At 37.8% G+C, this 16,549-nt stretch overlaps 1 protein-coding gene and 1 non-coding gene across 3 annotated transcripts in view; one reads left to right on the top strand and one right to left on the bottom strand.

Annotated features, from left to right (window-relative positions):
* The window catches only part of NUP214 (nucleoporin 214), a 115,350-nt gene that overhangs the window by 26,825 nt on the left and 71,976 nt on the right, over nt 1–16,549 (bottom strand). For both annotated transcript variants that reach the window (XM_049895297.1, XM_049895296.1), the window contains exons 27-30: nt 15,576–15,666; nt 13,130–13,191; nt 9,087–10,916; nt 7,216–7,286 (exon numbers count right to left, since the gene is read on the bottom strand). In XM_049895297.1, coding sequence (XP_049751254.1) covers nt 7,216–7,286; nt 9,087–10,916; nt 13,130–13,191; nt 15,576–15,666 — 2,054 coding nt within the window. The remainder of the gene's footprint in view (nt 1–7,215; nt 7,287–9,086; nt 10,917–13,129; nt 13,192–15,575; nt 15,667–16,549) is intronic.
* Nucleotides 15,219–15,354, top strand: LOC126083495 (small nucleolar RNA SNORA31). Its single transcript, XR_007518837.1, has one exon. It is a non-coding gene; the product is annotated as a small nucleolar RNA SNORA31 (small nucleolar RNA).

The raw sequence follows: 16,549 nt of genomic DNA, 5'->3' as shown, positions 1-16,549 counted from the left end.
CGGGTTGGTATCAGGGCTTCTAATATCAACTGGTTCGAACCCCTGCTGAGAATTTGAATTTCGAAGAAGTCTCCAGGCGATGCTAATGCAGTTGGTTTGGGAACAACTCTGAGAACCACCAGTAGAGCCCTGGTTCTCAAAATTTATTATACATAAGAATCAACTGGGGGACCTTGTTAAAATGTAGATTCTGATTCCGTATGTGTGTGTGGGGTGGGGGTGGAAATCCAAATTCTCAGCAGGGTCCTGGTTCGTATGCCTCTTAAATCTCTTTTCACCTATAGATTCCCCTTCTCTGTCTCTATTTTTCCTTATAATTCAGTTGTTGAACAAAGTAGGTCCTTTGATCAAGAGTTTCCCATGGTCTGGTTGCTGACTACATCCCACAGTACAGTGAACTTGTTCCTCTATCCTCTGTTAAAAAACCCAGATGCCGTGTGAGCTGATAGAACCTGTGGTAACCCCACGCGTGTCAGAGTAGAACCGTGCTCCGTAGTGTTTTCAATGGCTGATTTTTCAGAAGATCACCAGGCCTTTTTTCCAAGGTGCCTTTGGGTAGACTTGAACCTCCAACCTTTCAGTTAGCAGCTGAGTGTGTTAACAGTTTGTACCACCCAGGAACTCTGTTAATTCCTGCAAAGTGTCGGTTGGACCTGGAGACTTGACGAGAATCAGATTTGATTTTGGGGGGCAATATTATAAGCCTGGATCTTTCTTGTCTTTCAAGTCTTAGTTCAAATATTGCTTCTTCTGAGAGGCATTTCCTGACCATCTAACTGAAAACACCTTCCCTGATTACTATCAAATTATCCTGCTTTATTTTCTTCATAGTATTTAACACTAACTGAAATTATACTGTATTATTAATGACCGACTCCATCAAATGTAAGCTCTATGAACACAGCCACTTTTCTCTGCCTTACCAGTGAATTCCGAGGTGAATGACTACATTAAGTTGGACAACCCTTGGTTTCAATCTAAGCTCTGCAATCTACTAGCTGTATATTGCCATCTTAATATTGTATCTTCTGATCCATGAACATGGGGTATCTCTTCACTTCTTTAGATCTTTAATTTCTTTCAACAATGTTTTACAGTATTCAGATCATAACTTTTGCACTTTTTTGTTAAATTCATTCCTAAGTATTTTATTCTTTTTGATACTCTTGTAAATATAATTATGTTCTTAATATTCAATTGTTCCTTCCAAGTATATAAAAATATAATTGATTTTTGCATACTGATCTGTATCCTGCAATCCTTCTGAACTCTCTTACTAGTTTTAATGGTTTTTTAGTGAATCTGTTAAGATTTTCTATATACAAGATCATGTCACCTACAAATACAGCTTTATTTCTTCCTTTCCAACTGGAGTGCCTTTTATTTCATTTTCTTAACTAATTGCCCTGGCTAGAATCAAACATGCTTTTGGATTCATCCATATTACTTTCTTTTTACTGCTCAGTATTCCACTTTATGAATATACCACGTTTGCTAGTCTCCTGTTGGTGAACATCTGGGTTGCTTACATTTTTCGGCTATAATAACTCTGCTTTGAGCATTCTTGTGGAAGTCTTTTTGAAGATTTGTGTTTCAATTTCTTTTGGGTAAATACCTATGAGTGAACCTACTAAACCTTAAAATTAGTGTATATTTAACTTAATAAAAAATTGCTAGTTTTCCAAAGTGACTGCACCATTTCACACTCTCACCAATGATACCTGAAAAGATCTAGTTACTCTGCATCTTTTCCACATTTGGTTTTGTCAGTTTTCAAATTTTAGCTATTTTAGTGGGTATCAAAGCAGGCCTGGTTGCACAGTGGTTAAGCATTTAGCTAGTAACTCACCAGCCACTCCAAGGGAGAAAGATGTGACAGTCTGCGTCTGTAACAATCACAGCCTTAGAAACCCTACAGGGCAGTTATACTCTGTCACTGTGAATCAGACTCAACTTGACAGCAACAGGTGGGCATCAAATGGTATCTTATTACGGTTTTCATTTGTATTTCTCTAAAGACTACTAATGTTGAGCATCTTTTCATGTGCTTACTGGCCATTTATCTTTGGTGAAATATCAGTTTAAGTTCATTTTCCACTTTTTAGTTGGATTCTTTGCCTTTTTGTTGCTGAATCATAGGTGCTCTTTACATATACTACATATATTCTGGATATTAAACCCTTACCAGATATAAGATTTTCAAATATGTTCTCCCATTTGTAGGTTATCTTTTAACTTTTTTTGGTAATATCCTTTCATGCACAAAGGTTTTTAGTTTTGATGAAGTCCAATTTATTTTTCTTTTGTTGTTCATGCTTTTGGTGTCGAATCCAAGAATTCATTGCAAAAAACGAAGTCCTGAAGGCTTACACCTATGTTTGTTTCTAAGAGTTTTATGATTTTAGCTCTTATATTTAGGCCATCTTTGCATTTTGAGTTGATTTTCGTATATGGTGTGGGGAAGAGGTCCAACTTCATTCTTCTGCATGTGGAAATTCAATTGTCCCAGCACCATCTGTTGAAGAGACTATTCTTTTCCCACTGAATGGACTAGGCACCTTTGGTAAAAATCAATCAGTCATAGATGTATGGGTGAGGTTGGTTAGCATTTTGTTTAGGATCTTTACATCTCTATTCAGGAGGAAGACTGGCCTATAATTTTTCTTTTAAACTTTTTTTTTACGTTAGGCTCATAAAAGAAGTTGAGGAATGTTCTTTTTTTATAATTTGAAAAAAATGTTTCTATAAGACAAACTTTATTATTTCCTCCTTCAATATTTGGTAGGTATCACCAATAGCTGTGAGTTTTTTGGGGGAGGGACGTGGGTAGGAAAAATTTTGACAACTCATTCAACTTCTTTTAATAGTTATATTCAGGTTTGTTATTTCATCTCAAGCCAGGGTTTTTTTTTTTTTTTTTAAACACCCTGACACCTCTTCTGAGAACAGTTTATGTGAGATCATTCCCCAGTTTCTGGGCCAGTTTAAGTCCCAGTACAAGAAGAACACTGGTATCTACTTCCCCAGTGAAGGTCCTCAGCCCAGGCCTTTGAAGTCAGCCAGTCATGCCATCACTACCACACCTTCACCTTGAGCAGCTCCCCCATCCTCATAGACACCCACAGCAGCAAAGGGCTAAGGACCATCACTGAGAAAACTTTTAAGGCTGTCTAATGGCGACTGTGTTTAAGACAACCAGCGTTCCTACAGGGCTGCCCAGATCTTAGCCACTCAACACTGTGTAACTAGCCACTCTACTAAGTCTGTTGTAGGTTACCTGCATCTGAGTGAGGGGCTAGAATTAAAACACTCATGTTGGAAACATTTTGGGAAAAAAAAAATCCATTTTGCATAAAATTTAAATAATATTGCAATAAGGTTGCTCTTACTGTCTTTTTAACGTCAGCGGCTTTGGTAATGACACCCCTCTTTGTTCCAACTTCTTGAGTAGGATACCAACCTAATTTTTAGCCTTTTTCTCTAATATTTACATTCAAGCATATAAATTTCCTTCTGAGCATTGTGTTTGCTGTATTTCACAAGATTTGATATTTACTATTTTCATTTTTTATTAGTTCAAAGTATTTTCTAATTCCATTATGATTTATTTTTTTTCTATTTAGAATTTATCTTATTTTCCAAACATGTGGGGTTAGTTATCTTTTTTTCTTTTACCAATATTTAGTTTAGTTGCACTGTGGTCAAAGAACATACTTTATGATGTTGATCCTTTGGAAATCTATTAACATATACACTATAGTCAATTATGTAATTATTCTATAAGTTTTTGAAATAAGATACAGAGTATAAATTTTGGCTGTTATCTTCTATAAACTTCCATTAAATCAAGTTTGTTAATCATGTTATTTAAACCGTCTATATTCTTTACTGACTTTGTGTGTGTGGTTTATTCTCTCAACTAGTGAGAAACGTCAGGTTAAAATTTGTCACCGTGATTATATATTTGTCCATTTTTCCTTGTTCTTCAATTTTTGCTTTCTAAGACTTTGGTATTAAATTTAAAACTGTTACATTGTGCTGACGAATTGAACCTTTTATCAGCATAAAGTGTACCCTTTTACCTCTAGTAATGTCTTCTGTTAAAAGTCAATTTGCCCTATATTAATACAGCAGTGCTACCTTTCTTTTGGTTATTATATGCACAGCATACCTTCTTCTAACCTTTCATTTTCACTCTTTCTGTATCCTTATGTTTCAGATGTATGTTCTGTGAACAGCCTAAGACTGTTTTTAAAAACCATCCTGACAATCTTTCCCTTTTTGGGAACATTTAGTCCATTTCAATTTAATGTAGTAACTGATAAATTTATCATCTTATTTGGAACTATCCCTCCTTCCTATCTTATGTTTTCCTCTCCGTTGCCTTCTTTTTAATTTTTTTACTATTCCATCTCCCACCTCTATTAGTTTGGATGCCATATATTTTGTTTCTATTCTTCCAGTTGTTTCCCCTCAGATTCTAAGGTACTTAACTTTCAAAGTCTAAAATTAAATGCCATACTTTTCCTGGAAAATAAAGGACCTTCGATTACTAAGTCTCTTTTCTCTCCTCCCAACCAATATTATAGTTTTTACGTATATTAATTATTTTTTTAATCCTCCAAATACGCTATTAATATTATGAATGGCTATTTTAAAATGTTGGTCATTTTTCACTTAAATTTATCTATGTATTTATCACTTTTTAAAATTTTCACTCCTCTTGTATTTCAGATCTTCCATACAGTGCAATTTTCCTTCTGCCTGAAGAATACGCTTTAGAATTTCTTTCAAGTCTGCTAGACATGATTCCCTTAGTATTGGTCTGGAAAATGTCTTGATTTCACTTACTTCTTTAAGAATATTTTTTGCCAGATTTAGAATAAACACTGCCTCCCGGCATTCATTGCTACAGAGAAGTCGGTTGTCCATTACCTCTTTGGAAGGTGACTTGTCTTTTTTCTTTGGCTGCTTTTAATATTTTTTCTTTGTTGTTCTGGAGTTTCACTATGATAGGTCTTGTCACCAATTTCCTTTTACACATTCTGTTTGCCACTTGTTGGGCTTTCTGAATCTATGGATTACTGTTTTCTACTAGTTTTGGAAATGTCTTTTTCTCTTCTAATATTTCCACACATTTTCTGTCTTCTTCTTTTGAAACTCTGATTAAATACATGTTAGAACTTTTCTTCTTTTAGGAGTTATACTCTCACTTTCATATTTTCCAACTTTTTGCTCTCCAGGATGCATTCTAGATAATGTCTTCTGACCTACCTTCTAGTTCGAGAGTTGGTGAACTAGAGCCCATGGGCTAAATCTGGCCTGCTGCCTGTTTGTGTAAATAAAGTTTTAATGGAACACAACCACGTTCACTCATTTAGGTATTGTCTATGGCTGCTTTTGTGTTAAAACAGCAGAGTTGAGCAGTTTTAACAAAAACTGTATGTAGCCTGCAAAGGCTAAAATATTTACTATCAGGTGCTTTTTAGAAAATGTTTGCTGACTCCTAAGTACATTACTTGCTCTCTTCAGCTGGGCCTAATCTGCTGTTAGGTTTGTCTGTTGAATTTTAAATTGTGATTACTGAATTCTCCTAGAAGTTCTATTTGGTTCTTTTTCAAAGCTGCTATGACGCTTCTTATAATTTTCTATTCCTTGTTGGTATTTTCAAGTTTGTCTTTTATTTCTTTTTCAATGTGTAAAACCTAGTTGTTTTATAGTCTAGAAAGTCTTCACTAATCTGTTTCTGATATTTATCCTGGCTCTTGCTTATCGTCCCTTGTTTCTATGTGTGCCTAATATAGGTGTGGAAATCAATGTTCTTAAAATGTATTTGTAAGAATAATTTGCAACCTAGAATAAGGTTGTTTGTTTTCAGAGTGGATTTGTGTTGCTTCTGCCAGGAAACTGGAAGCACCGCCATTCTAGGGCCAGGTTAGGTCATATTCACAGTCTGAGGGTAGAACCATTTGAGCCTAGGTCACTGTAGGCAGAGTCTCTTTTAAATTCCCCACATATCTTGGTTAGTGATTTCTGTGAACTTGCCTTTGAGGTTATTAAATAGATAATTCAAATTTTCTCAGATTAGCAAATGCTCTCAGGGCAAAACTGGCCTCTGTGCTCCATTAACTTCTCTAGGTGCTTTTTAATTTGGCTTGGTAAAATACCTTGGCAGCTTGCCAGTGCTTTTGTAAAGATGGTTTTTCTGTTTTATCCAGAAATTTTTAGTTGTTTTTGGTGGGAAACTTGATTTTAGTGACCTAACCTATCATTACCAGAAAATGGAAATTAGAAGTTTCTTTTCAACAAAGAGCACTGACAAGTGCACAGCCCATCTTCAAAGGAGAAAGGATACAATAAAGAAAGTCTTCTACGAAAGATGTGTACAAAACATATACTATGTCTTATATGGGCTTAACCACTGCTCTAATACCAATTTCACTATCAGAAAATCATACTAATTTCTGATCCATCCTTTTTTCAGAAGGATTCCGAATGAGGTTACTATGATCTAGCAGCAGCTGGCATGTGATTTAACAGTAAATGTAACCTCCCCAGGCCCTGTGTCCTCATCTGTCAATAGGGATAATAACAGTACCTACCTTACATTGTGCTTAGGTGATTAATTAGGTTATTAGCATAAAGCACTGAGAACTATATGTGGCACGTAGATAACTACTAGCTATATAAACTGAAACAGCTCAGTTGACTGAGAGGAGTCCCTGGACTACATACATACAGATTAGCATAGGGGTCTGCAAACTTTTTCTGTAAAGGGCCAGATAATAAATATTTTATGCTTTGTGGGTCACATATGGTCTCTGATCCCATCTTCTTTTTAAACAATTGAAAAATCTAAAAACATTAACTCAAGGACTTTAAAAACAAAACAAAACAAAAAACAAGGCCAAGGGGAGGATTTAGCCTGCCAAACTGTGCCTAACAGAACAGGCAAAAGATCGATGGAAATCAGGCAATGTGTTTTTAAAGCACTTTCCTAGGGGACTGTCACCAAAGGGTCAAAATGCCAGTGATTCTCACATCACAGGCTGAGACGGCTGTGTCCCAAAGGAGCTAAAGAGGGTGGAGCTTAAGAACCACAAACAGCTCTTTGCTGGGAATGGACATCTAACATGAATTGATTTCATTTTATAGGAGAAAAGCAGATGGGTCTGGCATAAGCTGATGTGAGTGAAGACAGACACACATATTTACCTGGCCAAAGACTGTTGCACCAGTACTGGCTGCTTGACCAAACACAGAACCAGTACTGCTAGACCCAAAACCTATAAAATACAAAGGAAACATAGGTTCAGTTTGGGTGAGTCTTTTATAATATCCAAGATTTTTTTTTTTTATGGCATTCAGGGGTGCTAAGCTATCCCACAGTAAATAAGCTTATGAATAAAACTTGTTTCCTTATTCAGGAAATGGAGAAAATTCTGAGTAACTAGTTTGAAGACTTTTTTATAGCTAATATTATATAATAGCATAAATTCCAAAGTTCCAAGGACTGAATCCTTTTCTCCCACCAAATCACAAGTGGGTGGTCTATTTTCAGAGTATAGCTTCTCTCCACACTTTAAGCCACCAAGAATGGTTTCCAGTGACTGATACAATACCATGAATATTTCTACACTCTGGTATCCTGAATCTCAAATACCAGATTTTTCAGGGTAGCTTATCTTTCTTCCAGGTGGCATAACATGGCTGAGGAGGTGGGCTGAAAAGGACCTGGGAAAACGAGGCAGAACTATTTACTGTAAGAATAGAGCCCTAGATGAGGAGTCAGAAGGCAGGAGTTTTATTCCATTTTGGTCACTGATTGAGGCAGGTGAGCTTAAGCAAGTCTCAATTCTTCAGGGTTGGAGTGGACTGCTCGGGTGCCTTTCTGCACAGTTACTAAATGAATAAAGATTTCTTTACGGGTTCTGAATTGTGTTGAAATAGTTTGGTAATGCCTATGCATAAGGGTTTCTCAAGTGTTGACTGAAGAACAGAGGATGCGCTAGAGACTCCATTAGATATCCTACTCTCTTTTAAGACTCATAATTCACAGGCCTTCTCTCTGCCCATTCTCTAGGGCAAGTCATTATATTTCCCATCATTCAAATGGGCCGACTGACCTCTTCACAGGATATCAGGTGGATCTCAAAGCTATGTCTCTCTTTTTACCACTGTGTCCTCATAGCTCAACACAGCACTTGGAACTTAGTAGGAACTTAATAACACTCGTTGAATGGAAAGAAGGAAAACATTTTCTTTCTAATGAATTATAAACCATTTTCAAAGAACTTATCACTGAAGGAATGAATTAGCAGCTACCTATAATCTTACCCATCATAAAATCATTGATCCTTGTTTATCCCCTAGAGCCTAATTGCTGAGGAATTGCCTTTCATAAGATAACCGTCAGAAAGCAAAACTGAGAAAAGATTTTCAAACTGCCTTGTCTATTGAAGACTTCTAGAAGTAAAAGCAGCCACTAAAATTGGACATTCAGTTGTGAAGGACTAAGTTTCACTTTCAAAAGTAGTAAAATTTAGAATTAAAAAAAAGAATCTTCACAATGAGAAATGGAAAAAAAATCCAACTCTATAAATGTCCGTATCTGTTCTCCTAACAAGCAAAATGGTGTTGGAGGAATATAGAATAATAGCAGGCCAGTGGGCTAAGAAGAGGAGACTTCACTGTTAGCACCCTAGAACACTACATCAGTAACCTTTAGTCTCGACAGTTTTGGACACAATGACTTCTAAGTCTCTTTCTCAATTTAAAATTTCATATTTATGAGCCATTAAATTATTTGCCATGGCCTTATACGAAAGATGCTTATTTTTTCCCCATGAAATTGGCACTGTAGTAGCTAACTGAGTGGAGAACATGCTGAGAAACAAAACTAGAGCTACAGTTAGCTGTGACAGATCCAACCAGTTAGGCCAAAGAAATGAGACCTCAAGTGCTTCAAAGTCCCTTCTGGATTTTATAGATTTTAGAGATTCTTTTTTGTTTGAGTTCCCTCTCTTTTCTTTACAAAAGTAAAGCAACACAAAGGGTCAAAGTAAAAATCTTCCATAAATTCTTACCTGAAGATGGACAAAAGTTAAACCCAGAGGATGTTGCTGTTGTGGTGGTGGCTGAAGTACTACCAAATACAGAGCCTCCCTGTCCAAAGCCTGGGCTCTGACCAAAGGCAGGAGGATTACTTTGGCCAAACAGTCCTCCTCCTGTGTTGGCAGAAGACTGTCCAAACGAGAAGGAGCTGGAACTACTGGTGCTTGAGGAGGGGCCAAAGACATTCCCACTGGTAGATGTGGTGGTGGAGGAAATGGATTGACCAAAAGCAGGCACTGAACTGAACCCAGACTGACTGAAGGAGAAGCCACTTGCGGAGCTGCTCGTAGGCTGCCCAAAGGCAGGCGCCTGCCCAAAGGTCGCTTGTCCAAAGACCCCTGTTGCTGAGGTGCCAAAAGCTGGACTGCCAAATCCTGAGCTGCTGACTGGTGCTGTGGAAGCTGCTGTGCTTGCTATGTTGCCTGTCTGCTGCCCAAACAGGCTTGGTGCAGTGCTGGCTGCCACCTGCCCGAACATGGGGGAGGTGGAGGGGGCAGTGGCTGTGTTGTTGGTGAGTTGGCTAAAAGCTGAGCTACAACTGGCAGCAGGTGGCTGAGTAAAGACAGATGCGCCAGAAGTGACAGTTCCAAACACTGCTGTTTCTGCAGCTGTGCTTGGAGCAATACCGGAAACAGTGCTGGAGGTTGTGGGGCTGTTCGATGTTTCTGCAGCCACAAGGACTGCACTTGTGATTGTAGTTGCTGTGACAGCAGCCTGCCCAGGCACTGAAAAAGTGGGAGCCGGAGATACTGCCTCTGTCTTAACGTCAGGTACCCCGGTGGCTGCTGGAGTGGCCTCTGCAGAAGGTGCTGCGAGACTGGCACTAGATGCTATGGTGGTGGAGTTGCTGACAGCAGGCTGGGCAAGAACAGGCTCTTTTTTAACAGAGTCAGAAGTTTGCAGAGGAGACTGGGAAAGTTGGGCTGACTGTTGCTGCCCTAGAGGTGAGGGCATTGATGCTGCAACCTCACTGCTGCCTGGCTTCTCTGGCAGAGCTGATGATGTGACTTCCTCTGTGTTTTTACCAGAGGACACAGGCTGGGTGGTAGCAGATGCTGAACTCAGGAGGTTACCAAGTGACAATGCAGGGAATGATGCAGGCAGGGCAGTGGCAGTTGTAGCTGATGGTGGGACAGATGGGGTCACTGCACTACCTGTCTGTTGGCTTCCAAATGAAAAACTAGCCTTGCCACCACTTAAAGAAGTCCCGCCAAAATTGATTACCCCGGAGGAAGCTGCACTGGTGAGTGGCAGGCTGCCAAAAACACCAGTTGAGGAACTGCTAGTACTTGTGCTGGCTGCTGCTGGTGATGCTACTGTGGTAGAGGTCATGGAGGAGGTCACAGGGGGCTCCACGTGCTTCCCTAACACTGGAGGGCCAGTAAAACTAAACCCTGAAGGTCCGGTTGAAGTCTTGGTTGTCTGTGCACTAGTTAGGCTTGTGGAGGAAGCCTTACTGGCTGACTTTGTAGAATCATCTGCTTGGCCAACCCGCAATCCTGAAAAACTTCCTAGAGTCTCTCCAGCCAGAGAATTTGGGAATAGAAAGTCTCCCAACTTTGATGAAGGAGTTTCTAGCTTGCTAGAGGCTGTGGGAAGAGCAATTCCAGAAGGTGCCACAAGTCTGCTGTTAGATGGAACAAACTCTCCTGAAGAAGCCACAGCAGCTCCAGCGGTGTTTGACGCTGATGTGATTCCTGAAGGAGGTGGGCTTTCAGGGGTGGTCTCATAAAAAGGTTTGCCCACCCCACCAAATGAGAACGCATCAAGCTGGTTTGCCTCTTTACTGGGGGGTGTTGCCCCTAGCAAGAAAAAGAAATAATAGGTTGGATACAGCAAAGTAGGTCCTACCACATTTCCACTGACTCTATTTCTAAGCCAAAGTTTATATTCTCCCTTTATAAAATCAGGGGTCGTTTGTTCTAATACAGCAGTTTTCTCTGGAGAAACTACAATGAGTGCTTCTCCACAGGAATATCAGGCTCTGTCTGAACCACCTTAGTGAGGTCAAAAGGAGCTAAGATGCTTTTGGTGATCATTAAATCACAACAAATACAATATACCTAGAATACACGAAAATAACACATTATCCCAAAATAGAAATAAAAAGGCATCTTCCCTTACTACCCACTGACTCTGTGTGCCTTCCTTAACAATATCCTCGGCAAAGTGCTAGCCTATGGCCTACCAAGGGGCCTCTTGGTAGACCAGAAATTGATCCAAAATGGAAGGTCTTCCTTTGTTTTTAATGGGTAAATAAAATATCGATCCACAGACATTCATTTTTACATACAATTAAGGGTTCCTCACTAGTGCTCTATGAAACAAGTGATTTTCCAGAGGTAGTATGGCCTAGCTGCCAAGAACATGGGCTCTAGAGCCAGGCACTCTGCCACTTGCAGGAAGAGTTAGTTGACTTCTCCAGGCCTTAGTTTCCCCATTTGAAAAACAGAGACAATGAGAGTATCTTCCTCATAGAGTTGTTACAAAGATGAAAGGAAATACAGTTAAAGCACTCAAGATAATGCCTAGTCAAACTGTAAGTACTCAATAAATAAAAGTGACTAAAATTTGATATTTATAGACCAATATTAGCTTATTTCAAGTGTTTACTGGTGCTTCTAACTCCATATTGTTTTAAGAAGTCTGGCTTTTTGGGGACACCACCAAGCTCCTACTAGCTGTGTGCAATTTCCAGAAAGACCTCTCTGTATCACTGATGCTGTACTGAGTAGTTTATGATTTTGGATTGTTCTCATTTTAATTAAAATGTTTACAGAACTACTGTACTTTATTACTATTTTAATTTATTTATGATTTTAGATAACTATTTTGTTCCTCCTCAATCTTTTTATATCACTGAGTTGTTTTTCCTTTAGAAAATGAGACTGGTGAGAAGGAGGGCCGTGAGGGTACTCTGCCACATCTACTAACAGGGCAAAGGTTAAAAAACAAGTTTAAGAATGTTTTAAAGAGGAAGGAATAAAATCACCAATGCTTTAAGTGTCACACATGAATCAGGTTTAAGAAGTCTGCTATGCTTTCAGCTCCCTAATTTCTCTTTAAGTAACTTATTAAGAAACTCCTACCATTTTGCTTGGCACACAGAACTCTCTCAAAAAACATTTGCTGAGTGAATAAATGAAAAATGGCCGTAATTACGTTTTATTATAGGGAAAACCTCGAAATACCCTAAAAGTACAATAGGTGAATGGTTAAATAAATTACAGCATATCCACAAGACAGAAATAATTTAGCCATTAAAGAGTAATATCGATACAAATTTTTTCAGTTATATTAGAAAATTCTCAAGATTGTGTTACATGGAAAAAAGAAAACACTCCAAAAGGAAATACAGCAGGATTATAAGTTATCACCGAGGGCACAAGGTGATTTTTAATTCCTTTGTGCTTATTTATATCTCCGTATTTTCTTCAATAAGGACACATTACTTTTATAATAAAACTTTCTTCAATAAAAGAAAAATGAATTTAATTACTTAAACCACAAAACTGGGTGGCATTTAAAAATACATTTGGTTTCTTTTTAAGTCTCAAATTCTTTAAAACATTAAGAACATGCTAGCTGATGGATTTGTAAAAGCATGCACGGGACCAGTGTGTTTACAGAAATGTTACCAAGGAAAAAAGATGAGCTGGGTTTTCTTTAGTATTATGTCTACCTTGCTCTACAGAGTTGTCCAACAAACTGATGAAATTTTAAATTACAGATGAAAAAGATGTTCACATGTTAATAGTAACATGTTAACACACAGCCCTGATTTTCCAGAAGCATCTCCTTTCCTTGTTCTTAATTACAAAAACAGCCAGAAATCCTTTGCAGGAGTTTCCTAAATTGAACATAATTCTAGTGCACGATATTAACACCAAACTTTACCGCAGAAACTTTAACCAAGACTCAGCAGTGGCTGAAATGTCAACACATTGGTACAAAAATAACCTACAGTTGTTCAGGGAAAACACAAAAATAAAGCTATCCAATGCAGAGACCGTACCTTGGGCACCAGTAAAATTAGAAGCTGGTGTTGATGTGAGTATCCCAAAATTAAAGCCAGTCCTATGGAGTGGAAGAAGAGAAGTTAAAAAAGAACACACCTAAGGCAGTGGTAAGGCATAATATCGCCCTTTTAATACTCCCTTTTATAATTCATCCAGAGAATCTGCTCTCAAGGAATTCACAATCTGTAAGACAAACAACAGAGTAAAAGTACATATCTCAGAAGTGGTAAACGCTCCACGATCTCTAAGCAGAGAGAGGTAATTTGTGGATGACATAAAAATGTGGTAGCAGTTGAGAATGCCTTGGAGAGGTCCAGCCATCCTGAGGTTTGGATGGAGACCTATTCCAAGTAAAGCAAAGGAGCTTAAGAACAGGAGCAAAAATACACTAGAAATGTACACTTGGAAATGGTGGCTACAGCAAATGGTCTGCCTAGTGAAGTAGTGGAAGAAAAGGCTGGCAACATACAACGTGGCTGGATTAGGATGAGCCTCTTATAACCCACCGCACGATGGAACTGCATGTCAGAAGAGCCCTACGCTACAAGTAGGGATGAAAAATAGCATGAAATATTAGAAGCCACTGACGCTGCCATTTTGACAGAACTCTTAGTTCTAAGCTGGGAAAATTTAGTTAAAAAACATTCCTGACTCCTTTCATCATCTCCTTTCTTCTTCTGTCCATTTACTTTACACTGTGAGTAAAGACACCAGAGCCAAAGAGGAAAATTCAGCACAACTGTCAATCAGTACAGACTAAAACCGCCCCCCCGCCAAAAAAAAAAAAAACAAAAAACTATTCACTGTGATAAAAGCTCAGACAGTAAATTTAAAATTAAATAAAGTGTTTAAATGTAAGGGACCAACCATGTCAAATACAGTAATTAAGGATTTAAATTTTCTACTCATCACTGCTTTCGTCTAATGGACAAAGGCCGCCTAGAAGACGTGTTACACATTTTTCTCATATTAAAAAAAAAAAAATCCTCTTCTTTGTCAGTAGGCCTTAACCTAGATGAAGAGATAAACTATTGACCCAATGATCCAAATCTTCCCAGCTTACTTTAAAAAAGGGATGCAGAGTATGATTTCACAGGGGTATTCTATTAGCATTTATAAAGGATGTGTTAATTCTTGGCATTGACCTACTCTTTAAAATTTGCTTCAAACTACCTTTGTGAAGTACAAAAAAACATAATGATTTATAATGAAGAAAAAAAATACATATAACACACAATTTTCCCCCTTAAATTATTTTCTAACATTCTTTTCTCCCAATGGGTTAGGATGAAGGACATTCAAGAAACATACACCAGGGGAAAAAAACTGTTGTTACTATGATTCCAATTACAAAAGCATAAACTGAAAAAGCTTATGAAGCTTTTCTAATGGAACTGAACACACAACCCTTTAATGGTAAAAATTCTTCTGACAGATTTTACTTTCAGCTACACAGAGTCTAACTTCATCACTGTAGGGAAGGGAACATTTTGAGAGCTTTCACAGGTTTCCACATGAGTGCTTCTAAGAGCCTGCTTTAGCATCCAGATAAACTGACCTTCAGAGAAAAGGCAGCTCATGCCAAGGTTAATGAAAGCTCACTTGAAATGTGGTTTATAAAATTCTTTTGTTTTTAAAAATGACTCTTGGATTTTACAAATACAGTCATCATTACTTGAAGAGAAACAGAAACAAATTTCCCAACATCCGTATAAAATCCAAATGTTCAAACAGCTACTGTCTTTCACTACTTTAAGAAATTCAGTATATTGAACTCTCAATGCAGTAAAACCAATTCAAATGTCACATCTAGCACCCAAACAGCGTCAGAATGAAAATCTTAGTGTGATAAACTAGATTAACTATTGAATTCAACACAGAACCATTACCCAAAGAAAATGAAACTTACCCCCCAAAACAAAAACAAATACATAGTAACACATGTAATAAACTTGAATTTCAAAGGGAAAATATATTTATATTAGGACATTAAGATATTGTCACTATTATCAGATGTACTACAGCAACAGTAAGAAATCTGGGCTCATGTACATTTAACAAGCATATAAATGTACCTACTGCTTATACCTCTATTTGACAGACCTGGAACAGTTAATGTCTGCTTGTAAGGTTTCCACTACAGATGCAAGAAAAATGTTTCCTCATTCCACTTTGTGTCTGTTTGATTTTGGCAGTCAAGATTGAATGAGGGAATACAGGAATTACTAGAAACTGGGGAGGGGGAAAAAGGGGAAAAGGTGTAGACAATTATTGCAACTCAGAAATAACCTTGTGAACAGTGAAGAATCTGTTTTACTCCATGGTTTAAATGGAAAACAAAACAACAACAACAACAACAAAACCCCTACTGATCATAACATTTGGGGACTCTATCTATAAGGCTGCTGGTGATCTGTCATAAAAGCTAAGTTCATTACTGACCCTGATGGAGAAAATGAGAAAGGCTTGCTGAACTGTCCAGCAGCAGATGGAGTAGACGTCACAGCTGTTTCTATCTTGGCTGTCCCTGGCCCTGAAATTATTGAAACAAATAAAAACATTACAAAAAGTCAGTTAGAAACACCATTCCAGTTAGTGATGCCCTGCAGCACAGCCTGTGTGGTACTGCTAATAGGCGTAGCTTCACTTTTGTGGACCTCGCGTGCAATCTACGAGATAAGTTGGGGGGTCACGGGGAGTGAACGTATTGCCTAACTCATGTTCAAGATCTCTGATCTTGCTCTTTGGCTCTGTCAATGTCAGTTCCAAACTAAGACCTGACACACTCTCCTTTCCAGAGAAGACATCACAGTAATTCTAGTGCAGTATAAAGCTTTAAAAGTATATTTTTTCTAGGTTTTAATAGTGTGGGAAAATGCTTATAATGTGAGGCTAAGCAAAAAAAAAAAAAATATATATATATATACATATATAAACAAACTTGTACACAGTTCTATAATTAATGAAAATTAATATATACTGAAGGAAAAAAAAATCCAAAGAGTAATAGGTTAGTATGCTAAGTATCTCTGAGTTATGGCTTAAGGGCTGACTGTATGCTTTCTCTATACATTTCTGTATTTTCCATAGATTTTATATACTTAACAAATAATACTTTTCTTTTTTAATTACAGAGCTAACACGATTGCTGTAATATAGAGATGTGTACAAAGTTAAAAGTACAATCCCTCGTTTTCCCCATAACCAATCTCAATGTAACTACTTTTTAATACTTTGGGGTGTAATTCTTAATATTTGTCTTGTTGCTCTACTTCAAAAGGGGGGTGGAGGTGGGAAAATGACGTAAAAACCCAAATCAAATCAAACCAAACCAAACAATAATAAAAAGCCCTTCTCTTTAAATGAGTATGCAGTAGATTTTAGTAAAAATATTTTTTTAAATGACTGAACTACAA

This window comes from Elephas maximus, chromosome 9, assembly GCF_024166365.1.
Source record: "Elephas maximus indicus isolate mEleMax1 chromosome 9, mEleMax1 primary haplotype, whole genome shotgun sequence".
In the NCBI taxonomy this organism is placed as follows: domain Eukaryota; kingdom Metazoa; phylum Chordata; class Mammalia; order Proboscidea; family Elephantidae; genus Elephas; species Elephas maximus.
Note: the sequence above shows the minus strand (reverse complement) of the source record. Positions and strands in the feature narration are given on the sequence as shown.